Source organism: Nicotiana tomentosiformis, chromosome 11, assembly GCF_000390325.3.
Source record: "Nicotiana tomentosiformis chromosome 11, ASM39032v3, whole genome shotgun sequence".
Taxonomy (NCBI): Eukaryota; Viridiplantae; Streptophyta; class Magnoliopsida; order Solanales; family Solanaceae; genus Nicotiana; species Nicotiana tomentosiformis.
Window position 1 is genome coordinate 65,274,291 of NC_090822.1, and position 18,778 is coordinate 65,293,068.

At 40.4% G+C, this 18,778-nt stretch overlaps 1 protein-coding gene and 1 non-coding gene across 2 annotated transcripts; both read right to left on the minus strand.

Annotated features, from left to right (window-relative positions):
- Positions 1 to 3,729: 3,729 nt before the first annotated feature.
- On the minus strand, positions 3,730 to 3,836 carry LOC117273082 (small nucleolar RNA R71). The gene has a single exon (XR_004503043.1). It is a non-coding gene; the product is annotated as a small nucleolar RNA R71 (small nucleolar RNA).
- Positions 3,837 to 16,073: 12,237 nt separating this feature from the next.
- On the minus strand, positions 16,074 to 18,267 carry LOC104118769 (protein SHI RELATED SEQUENCE 5-like). Its single transcript, XM_009630122.4, has 2 exons — positions 17,175 to 18,267; positions 16,074 to 16,718 (listed from the first exon to the last, which is right to left on the minus strand). Exons 1-2 carry the CDS (start codon positions 17,716 to 17,718, stop codon positions 16,342 to 16,344), a joined length of 921 nt encoding a protein of 306 aa, XP_009628417.1. The 5' UTR covers positions 17,719 to 18,267; the 3' UTR covers positions 16,074 to 16,341.
- Positions 18,268 to 18,778: the final 511 nt, after the last annotated feature.

The window sequence follows — 18,778 nt, forward strand, 5'->3', positions numbered from 1 at the left end:
GTTTACATTGACGACATGTTAGTTAAGTCCCTGCGAGCAGAGGACCATTTGAAACATTTGTATGAAACCTTCGACATACTGAAGAAATACAATATGAAGCTGAACCCAGAGAAATGCGCATTTGGGGCTGGATCCGAAAAGTTCCTTGGATTCATGGTGTCCAACCGAGGGATCAAGATCAATCCCGACAAAATCAAGTTGATAGAAGATATCACCGTGGTGGACAGTGTCAAGGCCGTTCAGAGGCTAATCGGGCGCATAGCCGCCTTGGGCCGGTTCATATCAAGGTCCTCTAATAAGTGCCATCGGTTCTTCTCATTATTGAAGAAGAAGAAGAATAACTTTTTGTGGACCTCGGAGTGCCAGCAAGCTTTGGAAGAACTCAAATGATACCTTTTGTTCCTCCACTGCTCCATACTCCGAAGGAAGACGAGCAGTTGTACCTGTACTTAGCGGTATCCAAGATAGTTGTAAGTAGAGTCTTAGTATGGGAAGAGGAAATTACGCAATTTACCATCTATTATGTTAGTAGAACTCTAGGTGAGACCGAAACAAGGTACCCTCACCTAGAAAAATTGGCGCTCGCTTTGCTAAGCGCCTCCAGAAATTTAAAGCCATATTTTCAATGCCATCCCATATGCATCGTAACTTCTTACCCACTAAGGAACATAATTCACAAACCTGAGCTCTCGGGCCCATTGGCCAAATGGGCTGTGGAAATTAGCGGGAACAATATCGAATATCGACCCCGAGCCGCCATCAAATCTCAAATTTTGGCAGACTTCATGGCCGATTTCACGCCGGCTTTAATACCCGAACTCGAAAAAGATTTATTGTTAACCTCGGGGACTTCCTCGGGAGTCAGGACCCTCTTTACGGACGGTGCCTCAAACACAAAGGGGTCCGGACTCGGCATCGTGTTGAAGCCGCCTACGGGTAACGTAGTTAGGCAATCTAGCAGAACTATGAAATTGACTAACAATGAGGCCAAGTATGGGGCCATGATTGCAGGTCTCGAATTGGCTAAAAGCCTGGGGACCAAAATGGTCGAAGCTAAGTGCCACTCCCTCCTTGTGGTAAATCAAGTCAATGGGACATTCAAAGTAAAAGAGGAACGAATGTGAATGTACTTGGACAAATTGCAGGTAACGTTGCATCGATTCAAGGAATGGATCTTACAACACGTACCCCTGGATCAAAATAGCAAAGCCGATGCTCTGGATAACTTGGGATCATCGGTTGATGAGGATGAATTCAGCTCAGGAATGGTCGTACAGCTTATGAAATCGGTAGTGAAAGAAGGCCACGCCAAAATAAACTCAACAAGGTTAGCTTGGGACTGGAGAACAAGTATATAGACTACCTAAATGCTGGGAAGCTACCCTCGGATCCTAAAGAATCGAGAGCTTTGTGCACGAAAGCGGTCAGGTTTAGCCTATCCAAAGGTACTCTGTTCAGAAGAACGTTTGATGGCCCACTCGCAATATGTTTGGGGCCGAGAGACATCGAATATGTTTTGAGGAAGTTCACGAAGGCTAATGGTAGGCTATAATCTCGTGTTTTAGTCGCTTATTGCACTCCAATTCACTGCACTTTACTTGTGTTTGAGCTTTAATTTATAGTATTTTGCACTTATTGTGTGTTTTATCCTTGTAGGAGTGATTCTGAGCTATGTAAATGTTATGGAATGAATTTGAGTGATTTGGAGCTTTGAAGTCTGAGTAAAAGCCCAAGGGATTAGTCTGGGATCGTGTTCGGGGGTCGTGGACCAAGTTTGAACGTCAAAATGCAAGAAAAATCCGTACTCTGAGAAAAGTGCACTAGTGCGGCACGTGGGGCGGCACGCCGCGCACCGCGGCTGCCCATATTCCTGCTGTCTGTCAGAAATCAACTCTTTGGATTTTTCCACTAATGCCCCGCATGGCGCGTCGCCCCATGCGGCACGCCTATGCAATTTTTACGGAGTAAGTTTCCTATTACGGCTAGGAGAAGGTCATTTCATCTGGACCCGACCCTACTTGGTATAAATACATGAAAAAATGTTATTTGCAATTCTTTTGACATATTGGAGACCTAAGGAGTCTAAGGATGAGTTGGATAAGCAAAAGCACAAGGAGTTCATCATTCAATCCTCACTCAAGACCCGAGTTTGGATCGTTTTATGTTTTTCTTTACTTTAAACATATTTGTGATGAATTGCTCCATATATATGGAGTAGTTCCCTTTAGGGTCTGATGGATTTGGTGTATTGATATTTATTTGTGGATTATAACTCTAGTTTTATGTATTGAATCATTTTGGATGATTTAATCGTTGCATCTATATTCACTTGTTCATGTAATCGAGAGAGGCATAACTTATGATATTTTTGCATTATTTTGTCGGTTGAGTTCATAGATTCTTCTAAGTAATCGAAAGAGGCTAGTTGAATCGTTGATAAAACCTAGTTAGGAGAATAATCGAAAGAGGTTTTCTTAAAGACCAATCCACTACACATTCGTGCATATCTTCACGTGCTTAAATTGGTTCATCTTATGAGGTTAAGACTTAATCGAGAGAAGAGTTTTTGCTGAAAGCTTGAGCTAATAATTGAGTGAATTCGAGAGACCCACTTAAATATTAGAAGTGAATTATCTAGAGTTAGATCCCAAAGAATTATCTTGCACCTATCCTATCAAAACTCTATCTTCTCCCATTAATAACCTTCTTTGGTTATTCCTTGTTTCGATAATCATTAGTAAATAACTTTAGATTCTTAGGTAGTTTTAGTTATTAACCATATAAATCTCAATTATTGATTCTCCTGGATAGCAATCAAATTAGAAACTATGAAAATACTGTTTAACTCCAATCCCTGTAGATACGATATTATACTACACTATCTTTGACTAGTGAGCATAATTTAAGTGGTATTCTGAGCTCGTCAAATTTTGGCGCCGTTGCTGGGGATTGGCAATCAATAGTGTTTGAAATATTTTATAGTGTTAATTCACGAATTTTTTTTTATTTTTATTTTTACGGTTGGTGTTCTTTGACTGTGCGTAGGTTACAAGTTCAGAGTGGTGCATGACTAGAACTTCTGCGAAGGAAGTGCTACCATACGAGCCAGAAATTGAAAAACAACTACGACAGCTGACGAATGAAAGAAATCTCACCGAGACAACAGAAAAGGTTGGGCAATCCTCAACCAAAGAACTTATGGCTGGAAACTGTAAAGATAATGTGGATTTAGCTGCGAGAGAAGCAGCCCAACGAAGAAAACAAGCTGCATGGGATGCTGAGGAAGCAACTATTAGAGATGCGCGGAACATCTATGAAGAAGAGAAGGGTCTCAGACTTAATCAACATCAACCATTTCCTGGGAGATCACTTGGCGATTATGCTAGACCGGTCTACAATCAAGCATTATCAAGTGTTATACCACCTCCAATTCCAGCAAATAATTTCGAGTTAAAGAAAGGGTTGCTTCAAACCCTTCAGAATTTTTGTGTCTTTAGAGGGACACCAAACGAAGATCCAAACACATATCTAATGGACATCGAGGAGATTATGAACACCTTTCAATACAATGGTGTGTCACAAGATGCAGTGTATCTAAGGGCATTCCCTTTTTCTCTTAAATATAATGCAAAGTAGTGGTTTCGAAGCTTACCCATGGAATCAATTAGAACTTGGGAGGAGATGACCAGAAAATTCCTTGATAAATATTTCTCCTCAGCTAAAACGGGCAAGTTTAGAAGGGAAATCCATAACTTCTGCCAGAAAGAGAATGAAACAGTTTTTGAAGCATGTGAGAGGTTTAAGGAGATTGTTAGAAAGTGTCAACATAGCGGAATTGAACTCTGGATGCAACTCCAGGACTTTTGGGATAGATTGACACCGGCCTCACGTAGAACATTGAGCAATGCAGCTGGAGGTCCATTGATAAAGAAAACTCCAGAGGAGATAGTCACAATTCTTGACGAGTTATCTGAAGATGCAAATTAGTGGCCCTTTGAGAATGCTGAAAGAAGAAGATCAACTGGTGTTCACCAAGTTGATGCTAACACATCTGTGCAGGTACAGCTTGATGCTATGGCCAAAGAGATAAGGAAGTTGACATTAGCATTGATACAGAATGAGCCTCACGCAGCTTGTGATATATATGGAAGAGGATACCCTATTCATGAGTGTCAAGCCTCAACTGAGGAAGTAAATATTGTGGGAAACTACAATTTTAATGCAATGGGTCAGAGGCACCCCAGCTTTTCATGGAGTTCACCTGAGGGTACCGCGAATGCACAGCAATAAAATAACTCTAGACCCCAGGGACAAGGAGCTTCAGAATTCCAAAACCAGCAGAGGTAGAATTTCAGCCTCAACAACCCATTCAGTCTGGCATAGAAGATCTCATGAAGGCCTTCATTCTGAAAACTGATGAGAGGCTTAAAAATCATAGCGCATCTATACGGGAACATGGAGCAGCTATCAAAGAAATAGGTACTGGTTTTCGAAACTTGGAAAGACAGGTTGGGCAGCTAGCCACTCTATTGTCTGAGAGCATTCCAGGAACTCTCCCCACTGATACTGAGAGAAATCCCAAAGAAACAGTGAATGTTGTGACCTTGAGAAGTGGGAAAGTGTTGAAAGATCCTACCCCAATCCAAAAAGATGTGATAATTGTAAAAGAAAGCGAGGAGCAACTGAAAAGTGATGATGACAAGAAGAAAAAGGGCCCAATGAAAACTGAGAAGAAGAAGTAGGAAGGAAAATCAAGAAGGGGGGAACATGATGCGAGCGAGCATATGCCTACTTTACCTTTCCCTCAAAAGCTATGTAGAGAAAAGCTGGACAAGCAATTTGAGAGATTTCTGGATGTGCTGAAACAGGTTCATGTAAACTTATCATTCACAGAAGTTCTTTCACAAATGCCTGCTTATGCCAAATTCTTGAAAGAGATCCTTACAAAGAAGAAAAAAATTGAGGAGACCTTTGTGGTCAAGCTTACAGAGCATTGTAGTGCAATATTGCAAAATAAACTCTCACAAAAGTGTGGAGATCCAGAGAGTTTTACTATACCTTGCTCATTAGGAACTATAAATTTTGATAAGTCTTTATGTGATTCTGGCGCCTCAATTAATCTAATGCCTCTATCTATTTACAGGAAACTTGAGAAGGAGATTACAGAGATAAGGTGGGTGCAAATATCATTATAGCTGGCAGACCAAACAACTTTAATACCCGAGGGGATAATGGAAGATGTGTTAGTGGTAAATAAGTTTGTATTTCTTGTAGACTTTATAATGGTGATTATGGAGGAGAATAAGGAGGTCCCCCTCATCCTAGGAAGACCATTCTTAGCGACAGGTAGAGCTATACTAGATATACACGAAAGGATACTCATGCTTAGAGTGGGCGAGGAGACGGTGACTTTTGATATGAATGTAGAAAAAGGGGCACAAAGAGAAAGTCCAGCTGCAAGTGTTGAGTGGAAAGTGAAGGACTCAAAGGAGAAGGCCATAGTGAGCAAGAAAGAAAAGTGTGGGGTGTACCCCAAAAAGGCTGAGAAGAAGATGTCGGCATAGATATGTGCATTAGTTCGAAGGCGAGGAATGGATCCCGACTTCGACTTAGACCCTGACTAGATGTTCAGGGAAGTTTTCTTTACCTTATACTTTTTAATTGTGTGTCATGGGGACATGCAACAACTTAAAGTGTGGGGTGGGGGATATGTTGTATGTATATGTGTTAGTTTTGTTACTTGTAGTAGTTGGAAAATTGAAAAAACCATAAAAATTGAAAAAAGATTCTATTTTTCCCGACGATGGATATTATTCGACGGGTTTCTTGAGGGAATAAAGTTGAAAGAAAACTACAAATATATTTTCTTTTGTTAGGTATTGTAATAATTTCCCCTTGGTTTTTCTTTGTGCCGCGGTTCTTTTTCAACGGTTTTGTTTGAACCGGGTATAGTTAGTTTTTATTTTTTTAATAGTAGGAAACCTTGTGCTATGAATTGAATAGAAGGCATATCTTTTGACTTTATTATGCCTTGAGAATAGTGAGTGCTTTAGTTGTGACGCTTACGCACAGTTTTTGACTCTTGTATAAGTACCTTAAATTGTAGGATTTTAACTTTGCTAACTGCTTTGACTAGAGTGTCTTGATGAATCCAATCCTGAATGAGTTATGTGCCATGTGTGTGTGAGGTTTTGTGTTATTTTGTGCATTGCATTTGATGTTTAGAACTTGCCTTGTGTGTTTGCAAAGCGAAATAGTAGTTTTATTCAGTCTTGGAAGTGATCTAGGCATTTCTTTGTTGAGCCAGTTATATGCTTTTACCCACCTAATTGTTATGTATCTTAGTTAACCTCGTTGATCCTATAATCCTGTTTCTTTGGCAACCACAGTACAAGCCTTACCAATTTGTTTGAATTGACCATCTATTTGAGCCTTTTACCTCTCGTGAGCACTTGAATTTGGTATGAACTTTGTAAAAGTGAAGTGTGGGGTGGTTGGTTTGGCTTTTGAGTGGAACTAATGAAATAAGGAGAAAGGTGCATTGTATTAAAAAAGTAAGAGCCACTTGAATTGTAAAAGAAAAAAATGTTGTATCATTGTGAAACATATTCCTTGATAGTGGTAACTCTTGATGTATTTGTGCTTAAAGAAGTTGGGAGTTGATGTATATTGATGTGAAGGTGGAGTTATGGTTTGACATAAGTGTGGGGTTTTGAAAAGTGAAATGTATGTATTAAAGTTATTAGGGAGGTGTAGTCACACTTATATCTAAATTTATCCTACCCATCCCGCAGCCTACATTACAACCAAGTAAACTCCTACTTGATCCTTGACTGAATGAGCTCAATTAGTAGAGTAGTACACTACGGGAAAGCCTATGGTATGTCTTTTGTGGCATATGAATGTTGTTTCTGAGAGTGAGTGAATTCTTTCTATCTTGAGTTCCTAATTGTTCTTAATGTCTATTGTATGTGGAACTACCCTCTATGGTTATGTGAGGGCACATGATTCACGAAGGAAAGGTAATGTCGTTGACCTCTGTGTTAGAGTAAGTGAGCGGGTTATAAATAATGCATGGTGCTTTTAAGTCAAATCTTGAGGCGAGTATGTTACGTTAGAGTGTTTAATCTATTTTAAATATTCTTGGTGTCATAAGTAAGGAGAGTTGTTTAAAACGATTGTGTCTATATGAAGTGTAGTTTGATTGCTCGAGGACGAGCAATGGTTTAAGTATGGGGTATTGATGCTAGGCTATAATCTCGTGTTTTAGTCGCTTATTGCACTCTAATTCACTGCATTTTACTTGTGTTTGAGCTTTAATTGATAGTGTTTTGCACTTATTGTGTGTTTTATGCCTTGTAGGAGTAATTCTGAGCTATGTATATGTTATGGAATGAATTTGAGTGATTTGGAGCTTTGAAGTCTGAGTAAAAGCCCAAGGGATTAGGCCAAGATCGTGTTTGGGGGTCGAGCACCAAGTCTGGACATCAAAACGCAAGAAAAATCCGTACTCTGAGAAAAATGCACTAGTGCGACGCGTGGGGCGGCGTGTAGCGCACCGCGGCTGCCTATTTTCCTGCTTTCCGTCAGAAATCAACTCTCTAAATTACCCCGCTAATTCCCTGCATGGCGCATCACCCCATGCGGCGCGCCTATGCAATTTGTACAGAGTAATTTTTCTATTTCGGCTAGGAGAAGGTGATTTCGTCTGGACCCGACCCTTCTTGGTATAAATACATGGAAAAACGTTATTTGTTGGACTTTTGACATATTGGAGACCTAAGGAGGCTAAGGAGGAGTTGGAGAAGCAAAAAAACAAGGAGTTCATCATTCAATCCTCACTCAAGACCCGAGTTTGGATCGTTTTATGTTTTCCTTTACTTTAAGAATATTTGTGATGAATTGCTCCATATCTATGGAGTAGTTCCCTTTAGGGTTTGATGGATTTAGTGTATTGATATTTAATTGTGGATTATAACTCTAGTTTTATGTATTGAATCATTTTGGATGATTTAATCGTTGCACTATATTCACTTGTTCATGTAATCGAGAGAGGCATAACTTGTGATATCTTTACATTATTTTGTTGGTTGAGTTCATAGATTCTTCTAAGTAATCAAAAGAGGCTAGTTGAATCATTGATTAAACCTAGTTAGGAGAATAATCAAAAGAGGTTTTCCTAAAGACCAATCCACTACACATTCGCGCATATCTTCACGTGCTTAAATTGGTTCATCTTGTGAGATTAAGACTTAATCGAGAGAGGAGTTTTAGCTGAACGTTTGAACTAATAATTGAGTGAATTCGAGAGACCCACTTAAACATTAGAAGTGAATTATCTAGAGTTACATCCCAAATAATTATCTTACACATATCCTATCAAAACCCTATCTTCTCACATTGATAACCTTCTTTGCTTATGCCTTGTTTCGATAATCATAAGTCAATAGCTTTAGATTCTTAGTTAATTTTAGTTATTAATCATACAAATCTCGATTGTTGATTCTCCTAGATAGCAATCAAGCTAGAAACTATGAAAATATTGTTTAACTCCAATCCTTGTGGATACTATATTATACTACACTATCTTTAACTAGCGAGCATAATTTAAGTGGTGTTCCAAGCTCATCAAAGGCACCTGCGGAAATCATTCGGGGGCAGAATCTTTGGTTCGTAAAATAATAAAAGTCGGCTTTTACTGGATCGACATGAAGAAAGATGCGAAGGACTTTGTATGGAGATGCGACGGCTGCCAGAGGCATGCACCAATGATCCATCAACCCGGAGAGCTGCTAAATTCGGTCTTGTCACCTTGGCCGTTCATGAAGTAGGGAATGGACATTGTCGGTCCCCTATCGTGGGCACCCATTAAGGCTCAATTGAGTCATCGGGATTACCGGTAAAGGTTCATACAAACTCGAAGAAGGAACGGTGCACGGCTACCGAACAACTGGAACGTGACAAACTTAAAATGGTACTATTGCTAAGGTACGACCTTATTCACCTTTTTTAATATTACGAATCGGACTAACACTTGCAGGCAACAGCCAAAAGAGAATGTGGTTGTTAGGTCTGAAAGCACGCGTTACACTCTTTTTCCCTTGCACCGATTTTGTCCCAAATGGGTTTTCTGGCAAAGTTTTTAATGAGGCAACAATATCGTGCTAACTTAGAATCGAAGACCGATTTTAAATCAAAGTCAATGGTCGCATCAAATCCGAGCCCTCTCGAGATCAACCTCGAATACTGGAGGCCATCACCCTCGGGTCAAGCTTTTTAGCAAGGAAGGAAGGAAACTTTGTGATTGAACAGTCAAGGCTCGGTGGTTAGGATTTATTGTAAGGGCCAAACGGTTTAGTGAACAGTTCCCGTATAGGCCACCTTAGCCATAATACAAGATTTTATATACTTTCAATCTTGTACGTTACACATAGAAATGAAAGAAAGTTTCTACCTTGCTATTACATACTTTTTGCTTCTTAAAGCATCAAACCTAAGGGCTATTCCTACCCGGGGACTATCAGTCCCAAGGGCCACCCCCATCCGAGCCCAAAGGGCTACCCCCACTCGAGGTCTGTCATCTAAAATAAGTTCGGGCAGCTCGGGTCATCAAAACCTGGAGGCACAAAACCTATTAGGCAATGCCCAAACCTAAAAGGCTACGGCCACCCTAAAAAATAGTTTAGAGACGTTCGAAGCCCGTAATCAAAACGTAAGGCTTTCAACAAAATTCTAAACATTTTAAAAGGTTACCCTCGGCAAAGGCATCATCTAAGAACACTTAAGCATCTTGGAAAAACTTTCGGCCACTTCGAGTTTTCAAAAGTTTCGAGCAAAATTGCATCGAGGTCAGGTTTTGTTCGGACCTCCGAAAAATAAATGACTTATTACTACGTTTGATTCTGTGTTAAGGCATTAGAAATATTTGCAATTATAAAAGGATGCTAAGATAGTAGAGACTTGAAATTGCCAAAAGGGGAAAATTTTATATATTCCGGAATATCTTTACAAAGGCCCAACAAAAACGGCCTCAACAAAAAATATGTACAGGATACAAAAACTAAAAAATCTTAAGGCATTTACGCCTGATCTTCACCGGAGCCCGACTCATCACCAGAACCGTCGGGGCCTTCGGATTCTTCAGAGCCCTCGGAGCCCTCTTCACCTTGGGGTTCAGCTAGCTTCTTCGCCTCGACCTCAAGTCTTTTTGCCTCCTCGATCTCGGAAGATAGGTCGAAGCCTCGGGCATGGATTTCTTTGAGGGTCTCCCTTCGGGATAGCCGCCTCACGTACTCAGCAGTGGTCTTCAAGCGGGCCTCAACTGCTTCGACATCGGCCTTATATTGGGCCACCTAGTCAGCATCGGCCGAGGTTATCTCTAACCTGGACCTCGTTATTTCAAGCTCCTTACCAAGGGCATCCCGTTCAGCGATGGCCGAGCCCAGTTGTGTTCGGAGATCCTCATTTTGCTGAGCCCGTATATCAGCCTTTTCCTTCGCCATGCGAAGATGAACTTCCACCGAAGACAGCTTGGCCTGGGCAGTTCGAGGCCAGCAGGTCCATCTTGCTTTTCCACCCGTCGGATATTACTTGGATCTCGTCCATCTTCTTCCGGAGTTGGTCGATTTGGTCAATCTTCTGCTGGACCTGGACATGGATATGGAACGATATGGACATGACAGGACATGGAAGGGCATGGTCGTACGTGGCCATAGTCTGACGTCGGACGTGGCAGGATATGGCCATGGTAGGAGGTATTGTTGTTAGCCACTGCGGTCGGACCCTTGTTACTAACTTCAAAAACCTTTACCTTTTCCACCAAGTCAGCGTGCTCCTGCCTTAAGGCCGATGCTTCTTTCTGAGCTTCATCCAGCTCGGCCTGGAAGTTCTTAGCGACCCCCTCTTGCCGCTCGCTGAGAAGCTTGTACATGCCCCTTTTTGGGCAAGCTCCTTGATCTCGAGCTCAAGCTGATTGACCTCAACCCGGTACCGACGGAAACTCTCTTGATAAAGTACTAAGGCCTGCAAAAAGGCGAAAAACATGAGAAACATCAAACACAGATAACAATAGATAAATGGAAAGTAACGATGCCTTACTCAGTTCAGCGCCTGCTACGCCTCATTGAAAAGGCATGACATGTTCACCTCATTCATTTTTTCCTGGTCCTCCTTGGTCACTAGGTATCAAAGGTAGCTAGTTACCCCCACAGGAGCATACAATACCTAGGCATCCTCTGAGACGGTCAGTATAATCGATCTCTTGTGATCGGGGTCCACACTCGGAGCAGGGAACTGGTTGATCAATTTTGGGCTCGAGCTCGGCCCGCCAGCTTTCGAGGATATGTCCTTCTTTGGAACTTCCAAGTCGCCCAGCCCGGAGAAGTCTTCCAAAGAAGACGAGTCCACACCATCGAAAAAGGAGTGAAGGGTATCGCCGCATCATGGACCCCCTCATTGGACTTCTCCTTTCTCGCTTGGGCCTCCTCGAGCATGGACTCAGTGTAGGAAGGTGTCCCCGAGATCTCAATTATACCAGGCGCATCCTTTGGAGTAGAGTCGGCATCCCGGGGAGTTTCACCCTGGGTATCCACGTCAGTCTTTTGAGTTAGAGGGGGGTCAATCTCGCGAGTCTCCCCTTTGGATGCCTTTGATTCCTCGGGATAAGTCGTCCCATGGGTAACAAACATAGGTTCATCCTCCGACTCATCCCTAAGCCGGAGAAGAGAGTCAGAATCCGGCGCCCGGGAACTGGAGCCCCTCATGGGCCTTGCGGAGCACCCTTTTCTTTGGTTTCTTCACCTCGGAGCCCGGGAAGCCCGAGGGTTTTCTCTTCCTTTTCTTCTTTCCCTCCGTGGCAGCAACGGAGGGATCAACGGATGGGGGCACATCCTCGTACCCTTCCGAAGGCCTAAGTTCGGTGGTCTTAGGCAAACTTGCAATAATAAAAGGGAAGAGGAGATAGGGTAATAAAAGATAGAAACATGGTATTTGCTATTCAGAAAGAGGCCTTACCATAAGAACGGGCCTCCCATCGGCCCTTCGAGAGTCCGCGCCATGTGTGCTCAAATTACGACATCTGAGTACAGATTCCCTCGATCCACTCCTTTAGCTGGGGAACCGCATTCGGAAACAACAAGCATGAATAAGAAGAAAGAAATTGAAGAAAAAGAATTTGATGTTTAAAGAGATATTGCACTTACGAGACGCATTCCACTTCTTAGGGAATGACATGTATTCGGGTGGGGGGTCAAATCCTTGATTTTTACTCTAACGAAGCGATATTACCAGCCCATGTCTCGGTCTTCGTCGATACTCAAAAAGGGGGCCTTGTTAGCCCGGCGAGTAAGCTTGATCAGTCCCCCTCGGAACATCGGGGACTGTATAATCGAAACAGGTGGTCTCGATTGTGAACTGACGAGACTCGGTCTTGTTCACGAAATAGTGGAGGAGGATCACGATCCTCCACAACAATGGATGGATTTGCCCGAGGCACACCTCGTACCTCTTGCAAAAGTCCAGAATGATCGGGTCCACCGGGACGAGTGTGAAGGGGTAAGTATAAACACTTAAGTACCCCTCCACATGGGTAATAATGGCGTTCTCGGGCCCGGGGACTACTACGTCCTTGCCTTCCCAATTGCAGTCCTTTTGAACTGTGGGAAGAATGTCTTCAGTCACAAAGTATATGTACCTCGAGACTCCTTCGCCCCAGTCCTGTTTGTGCGGGGCTTCTCGACTTTAAAGTCGTCTGCAATTGAGCAGCCCCCGAGAATGAACGCTTTCAAGGGAGGCTCGGGGGCCGGTTCATTAGCAACCACATCAGGGAAAGCCGTTTCAAGGGCAACTACTTCAGGGGCAACCGCTTCAGTACCACCGGCCGGTTGAGAAGAGGAAGAGGCAACTTATTGAGGAATGAATTTCGATGTTTTGGCCATTGTTATTTGGGGGAAGGTTTGGAAATTTGAAGAAAGAATGCAAAGTTTTGAAAAAATAGGTTTTGAAGATGAAGGATAAAGTATGAAGATTTAAACAAAACCTGGGTAAAAATCTGGAAATCACTATGAAAATTGAAGAACAAGGATGAAGATATGAAGGTTTGATGATGGCTGGAAAGCTCGAAGGTAATAATTTAGTCGAAAAGTAGAAAAAGAACAAAGGGAGGAAGATTTTATAGGGAAGCAGCCGACGCTTTGCATTCGGGGGCAACCAGTCGATGAGCGACACGTGTCCAAAGTCAGAACGACGCGACTAATGGGACGTTTCGGCTCCCTCATCATAACGTACGAAGGAAGGAACCGGAGACATCTGTCGTTTCCTATCGTTTCAACAAGCCTACTCTCTAAGAAACAAGGGGACTCTCTGTATACGGGTAAAATCGAGACACCTGCGCACCCCGATTTCCCTGTGAGGCAAACGGAGCAGGGACGTGACCGTAAGGAAGTGGAGTCAGACCGAGGAGCCCCTCGTATCGAGGCTCGAACAAAACGCCTGCCCTCGGGGGCATTGGGACCATGTCCTCCGGGTCCGGTTCGAGTCCCAAAACTTTGAAGAGCATTACCAAACAACCGCACACGACTAACAATTGGCCGCAATGTCCGTGCCCAACCGGATATCACGGTGTGAATCTCGGCCCGTATCGGCAGAAAATCAGTGATTAGCGAAAAGAAAAATTTTTACCTTTCTTAGAATTGTACTTAGGGTAAAAAACTCTCTTACTATATAAAGGGGAAGCTTATTATTCATTAGAGACACTGTAACACGCATATTAAGGCAATATACTTCTGTTTCTAAAGCTATTCAAAGTTCTTGTTCTTGTTCATAAGTTCTTCATAAGTATTAGCTCGGGACCGAAGGCAGGCTCCTCGTCAAGCCATTAACCGAGTTCGGACTCATTCTTATCATTGGTTTGGTCATTTATTACGTCTTTTATTTGCTTAATCTAACGTCATTAATCACTTGTATTGAATTAATCCACATATCCTTAAAATCGAGTATAAATTCAATTGTTATACGTTTCAAAGGGTAAACAACATCCAATTTCATAATAGTCTATCTTCCATCTCAAAATTAAAGACGGTGCAAAAATTGTTAATCTTGAAAAGTGGAAGTTCGTGATTGCGAATTGTAGGACTCCTACTATTATACCGTCCAACGAGATTATCTTAAACTTTTCTATCATAAAATACCCATCAGCTCTCACTGGTTCCCCTGAACAAAAGAGAACTGGAAAAAAACGAATTTTGAAAACATAGAATGAAAATGTACATTTCTTTTGTATATTTATTAATTCTAAACAATAGGCAACAAGATGTTAATCAAGTTACTCACGAGTCCTAGAGCAATATACCCTGGACTGGCTGTATTCAGGTTCAGGAAGCCTAATAACGAGTATATATTTCTCAAGTTATAGGCCTTAGGCTTTAAATAATCACTTATCAGTTTTAGGATTACTCGCAAATTTAGCAAGGTTAAACTGAAACAAATCGAGGGAGAAAGGGAGAGACGGAATGAAAGATTTAGTAAGTAGATTTGAAGGTCCCAAAAATAGAGTTTAACTTATATACACTTGTTACATGTATATATTCCACTTTTTATGGAGGAGTGTTGCATGTATATATCTTTTGGGTGACATTACATAGCAAAAATTTATTATGAGTCTAGGTTTTATGCACAAATAGTGCAAAAGGTATTTGTACAATTAAGTCACTTATTAGGACAAATAAATCTGTTGATAAACATTAGTAATCTAGTAAAAATAGTAGCAAGTAACTTGCGATCACAGGTTAAAATTCAGTGATAAAGTAAAAAATCTTATGTTCTTAAGTAACTTAAATCTTTAAATCCTTTTATCACATCTATGATAGAGGTAATACAAGATGTCATTAGATTCGTATTTGTATGGGCAAAAAAAATTCTTCAAGGATAGCACGATGAGTTTCAGCAATCACTACTTCCAATCTGCAGACTTCGCTCTGGAATTTATAGAAAATTCCAGACAGGAAAATTCTTCAACGAGAAGCGTGGTCTATACTACATTAAAGCAGATTTTCGAGTTGGCCAAAACTAAGGGAAGATTTTCATTCTAAGGGAAACCACAATCACTTTCCCCTCAAATTCTTAAGAAGGTGGACCTTTAAAAACTCAATGTAATGAATGATTGCAACCTAAAATGATGGAATGCCAATGGGGTTGCGAGAAATATCACAAAGAAGAGCGTGTACAGAGCTTCATTGCTGTTTGTCCAAATCGGTCAAAGATAACATACAGTACTTACAATTACAGGTTCGGAGTTTTCGAATCAAGGGAAAGATTGGTCGTCTTTTTGCTCTATCCCACGTGTCTAGTTGTCTACTTAATTGAGTAGCGTATGTAGATACAAGGGTCCCGACACAACTGCTCATATATTGCCACGCCATAGTCCGTATGTACCAAAACCTAATATCGGCATTTTACACTAATTTTTTGACGATATATATTAATTATGTGCACCATAGTAGCTAGGTCATATATATATATATATATATATATATATATATATATATATATATATATATATTTATTGAAAATATTGAATTCTGTCATGTGCTTAAATGTAGTAGAGCACCCATTACATGAACATCTTGGATCAGCCACTGCATACCTACTTAGGTTTCTAACAATATTTAAACTTATGGTTAATGGTCCACGTTAACACTATATCCTTTGTTTTTCACAAGTACTCTTCTGAGGAGCTCATAGTAATCTCTCAATTGTGTTAGAAACACAGAATCAGTGCACATTTGTTCCAAAAGTTTAAAGTATATGTACTGATAGTATAAAAAAATATTTAAACAATTAAGTAACAGCTTGTATGGTAATTATTGATAAATTGCTATGATAATTAATAATATGATAAAAATAATAACTAAACTACTATCACATATTTAACAGTGCCTAACACGAAAAGTATTTACAATGTCCTAATTTTATCCGGCAAGCAAACGGATAAGCTGGGAATAAAGTAAACATAGAGTTTAAAACCAACTAGAAAGAAGAAGCATCGAGTTCAGAACCAACCATAAAGCCAATTCAAAATCATCCTCAGAGTAGAAAAACCTAGGAAACAAAAACCAAACACAGAAATATGCATACTGCACACATCCTCATGCCGGCAGAAAATAACAAAAAACAATTCCATTCTTTCTAAGAAATAAAATGCAAAATCTTACCAACAACTAATTAAATTAGTAACATCCCATCATGCCAATTGATGTCTTCCTTCATGAAGAATATATAACAAGTTTTCTTAATTTCACTAATTACAAAATCAGGAATACTGGGATTAATTATTCGATGACCTAATTAAGGTCTTGGCGGTGGAAAGAATTGCGTACCAGCCATGAAAGCAGAAAGTTGATGATGATTTGGATATATGGAAGCTGGATCAAACAAAGCAATGGAAACGCCCTGCTGCTGTTGGCTACTTGCGGCGGCTGTGGTGCCCGCGATGAAATTAAGCGGTTGTGATGAGCTCTCTCCTGCACCTCCTCCACTACTACTATAGCGACTCTGATCAGGACCTTGGTCATAAAGCATTCCTTTGAAAATATGGCCTCCAATATTCACAGCTGTTTGATAAGCATAATGCTGTTCTGCATCTTCGACTCCACTCACTTTTACGCAGCGGAATACTGCTGGAGAATTCACTTCTGGAGGAAAATGACTACCCACCTCTAACCCTAGACAGTAATTACACCACAAAACTAATTATGGAGTCCTTTCAAATTCGAAAAGAATGAAAGGTTATTTAATTTCCAGGACTACAAACACTATCAGTAGGGGAAAAAACAGTGAAAAAAAGGTCTGCTTGTCAACATATGTATAATTATAAATAGTTCAATCTGGACGTAGCTATGAATATCATCACCATACTGTTCTTAATTTTTCGTTCCCAGCCACTTGCTTTTAGTTTAACCTCATACAAGTTGTTGATGCAGCTTCTTCATTAATCTTGAAATTTTATATAATCAAAAGCTGCTAGGCATTAAAAGAAAAACTAGCTAGAGGGATATTAATGATAGTAGTATGAGGCACTTTTAAGGAATTCAGTGAGAACTTGACCCAAACTGATTAATTAATACACAATCATCATTTTTTGAATATTGGATTACTGTTTAAAGAAGAAGTAATGTTACCTGAAGAGGTAGTGGGTAAACGAGTGTAGGCAAGAGAGGAACCAGAGATATTGTCTCTTGGCCTTTTGGGATGATTTTCTGAAAATTGTTGTTGCCTTTCACGCCTTCTGGCTGCAGGAACCCAAGTACTTTTAACATGCGTTTGACACTGAAAGCCTCTACCCCTACAGCAAGTTCTACACCTCGAATGTGGGCAATCTTTCTTAGCCTGATTCCCACAATCTTGGCAATTCACATTCCCTTGATCTCCACTGCTACTGCCTCCTCCCCTCATATTCATAACCCTAAACCCTAATGATCTAGAAGAATTACTGTTGTTATTACTAGGTTTACTACTACTAGCTGGACCCACGCACATAGAAAAATCCACATGATCTTGCTCTTGATTTTGATGATTTTGTTCTGGTCTTCGTTGTTGCAACTGTTGCCATAGCTTGAAACCCTTGTTGTAGATCGCTTCGTTCTTGAACAGCAACAAATTATTCGTAGCTAATTCTTCTTGTTCTTGCTCTTTTCCCCCACCTAGACTGAAAAACCAAGACATATTCTACTCCTAGAAGCTATATCTAACCTCAATTTTGATTGCATATCCATTGCCAAAAGAGCCGGGGCCCCCTCAACCTATACGACAAATAGGGTAAAGGCAAGTATATGAACTATGGGGTTTTGATGATAACCATGTTAATTTTTGTAGTAGCGGTACTGGGGTAGTAATTTTTTAATTGAGAAAATTCAGACTTACTGTGGGTTTTGTTTCCTTTGCAGCTTTTCAGGACAAATTGTAGGAATTTTTTAGGATAACGAAAAACAAAAAGATCGTTGATCCCCTTAATAATTCTCTCTCTTCTTATATATCTTTGCTTTCACTTCACTTGGATTCTTTGTCGTCGATTTTGATTACGGTGCATTAAATTTATAGCTCTGTGACGCCGCCATGGAGACTGCAATCTTTCATCTGCAGCAGATCAGAGCTAACCTCAATTTAAGACTAACAGCAGTACATACTCTTTTCTCTCTCTCTCTCTCTCTCTCTCTCTCTGATACACTTTCTCTTTATCTCACTGTTTACCCTGCAATCCAAGTTTGGGTTTATTGGGTCAAATATCTTGCCACTTCTACACTTCTCTCACATTTGATAATTGAATTTTACACATATTGTATATTCACAAAAGAGGTTAGTACACTGGCCTTTCCTTTAATATTAAAAGATAATTTACAATTCAAATATAATTATAAGCTACAGTTATTACCTACACTAATAGTATGTATTTTTTCTTGACGGTTAACTGTTATATATGTACTAATAGCATATTAATATGTAGTACGGAGTAGTTTTTTTGGCAATATTAAGCTCCCATCTAGTCATAGATTTTGGGAGTTTTATTCAAATTTTGTTTTGAAATACCTGTTTGTTTATAGATTTTACTATTTTTGGGAAATTTTGAAAACAAAAAACTTCAAATCCCAAAAATAGCTCTAGAGTAGTTTTTGAAATTTTTGAAATTTTCTACTCACAAAACTTTAAATTCTTTTCAAGTAAAATGCATGTCCAAACACAATTTTCACTTTTAAAATCATTTTTCATCTCATCTTCAAAAACTCTT

Coding starts and splice junctions, on each gene's coding strand:
- LOC104118769 (XM_009630122.4), bottom strand. CDS start 17,718: ATGTCTTGGTTTTTCAGTCTAGGTGGGGGAAAAGAGCAAGAACAAGAA. Junction 16,719..17,174: donor TTTACCCACTACCTCTTCAG/GTAACATTACTT, acceptor ATTACTGTCTAG/GGTTAGAGGTGGGTAGTCAT.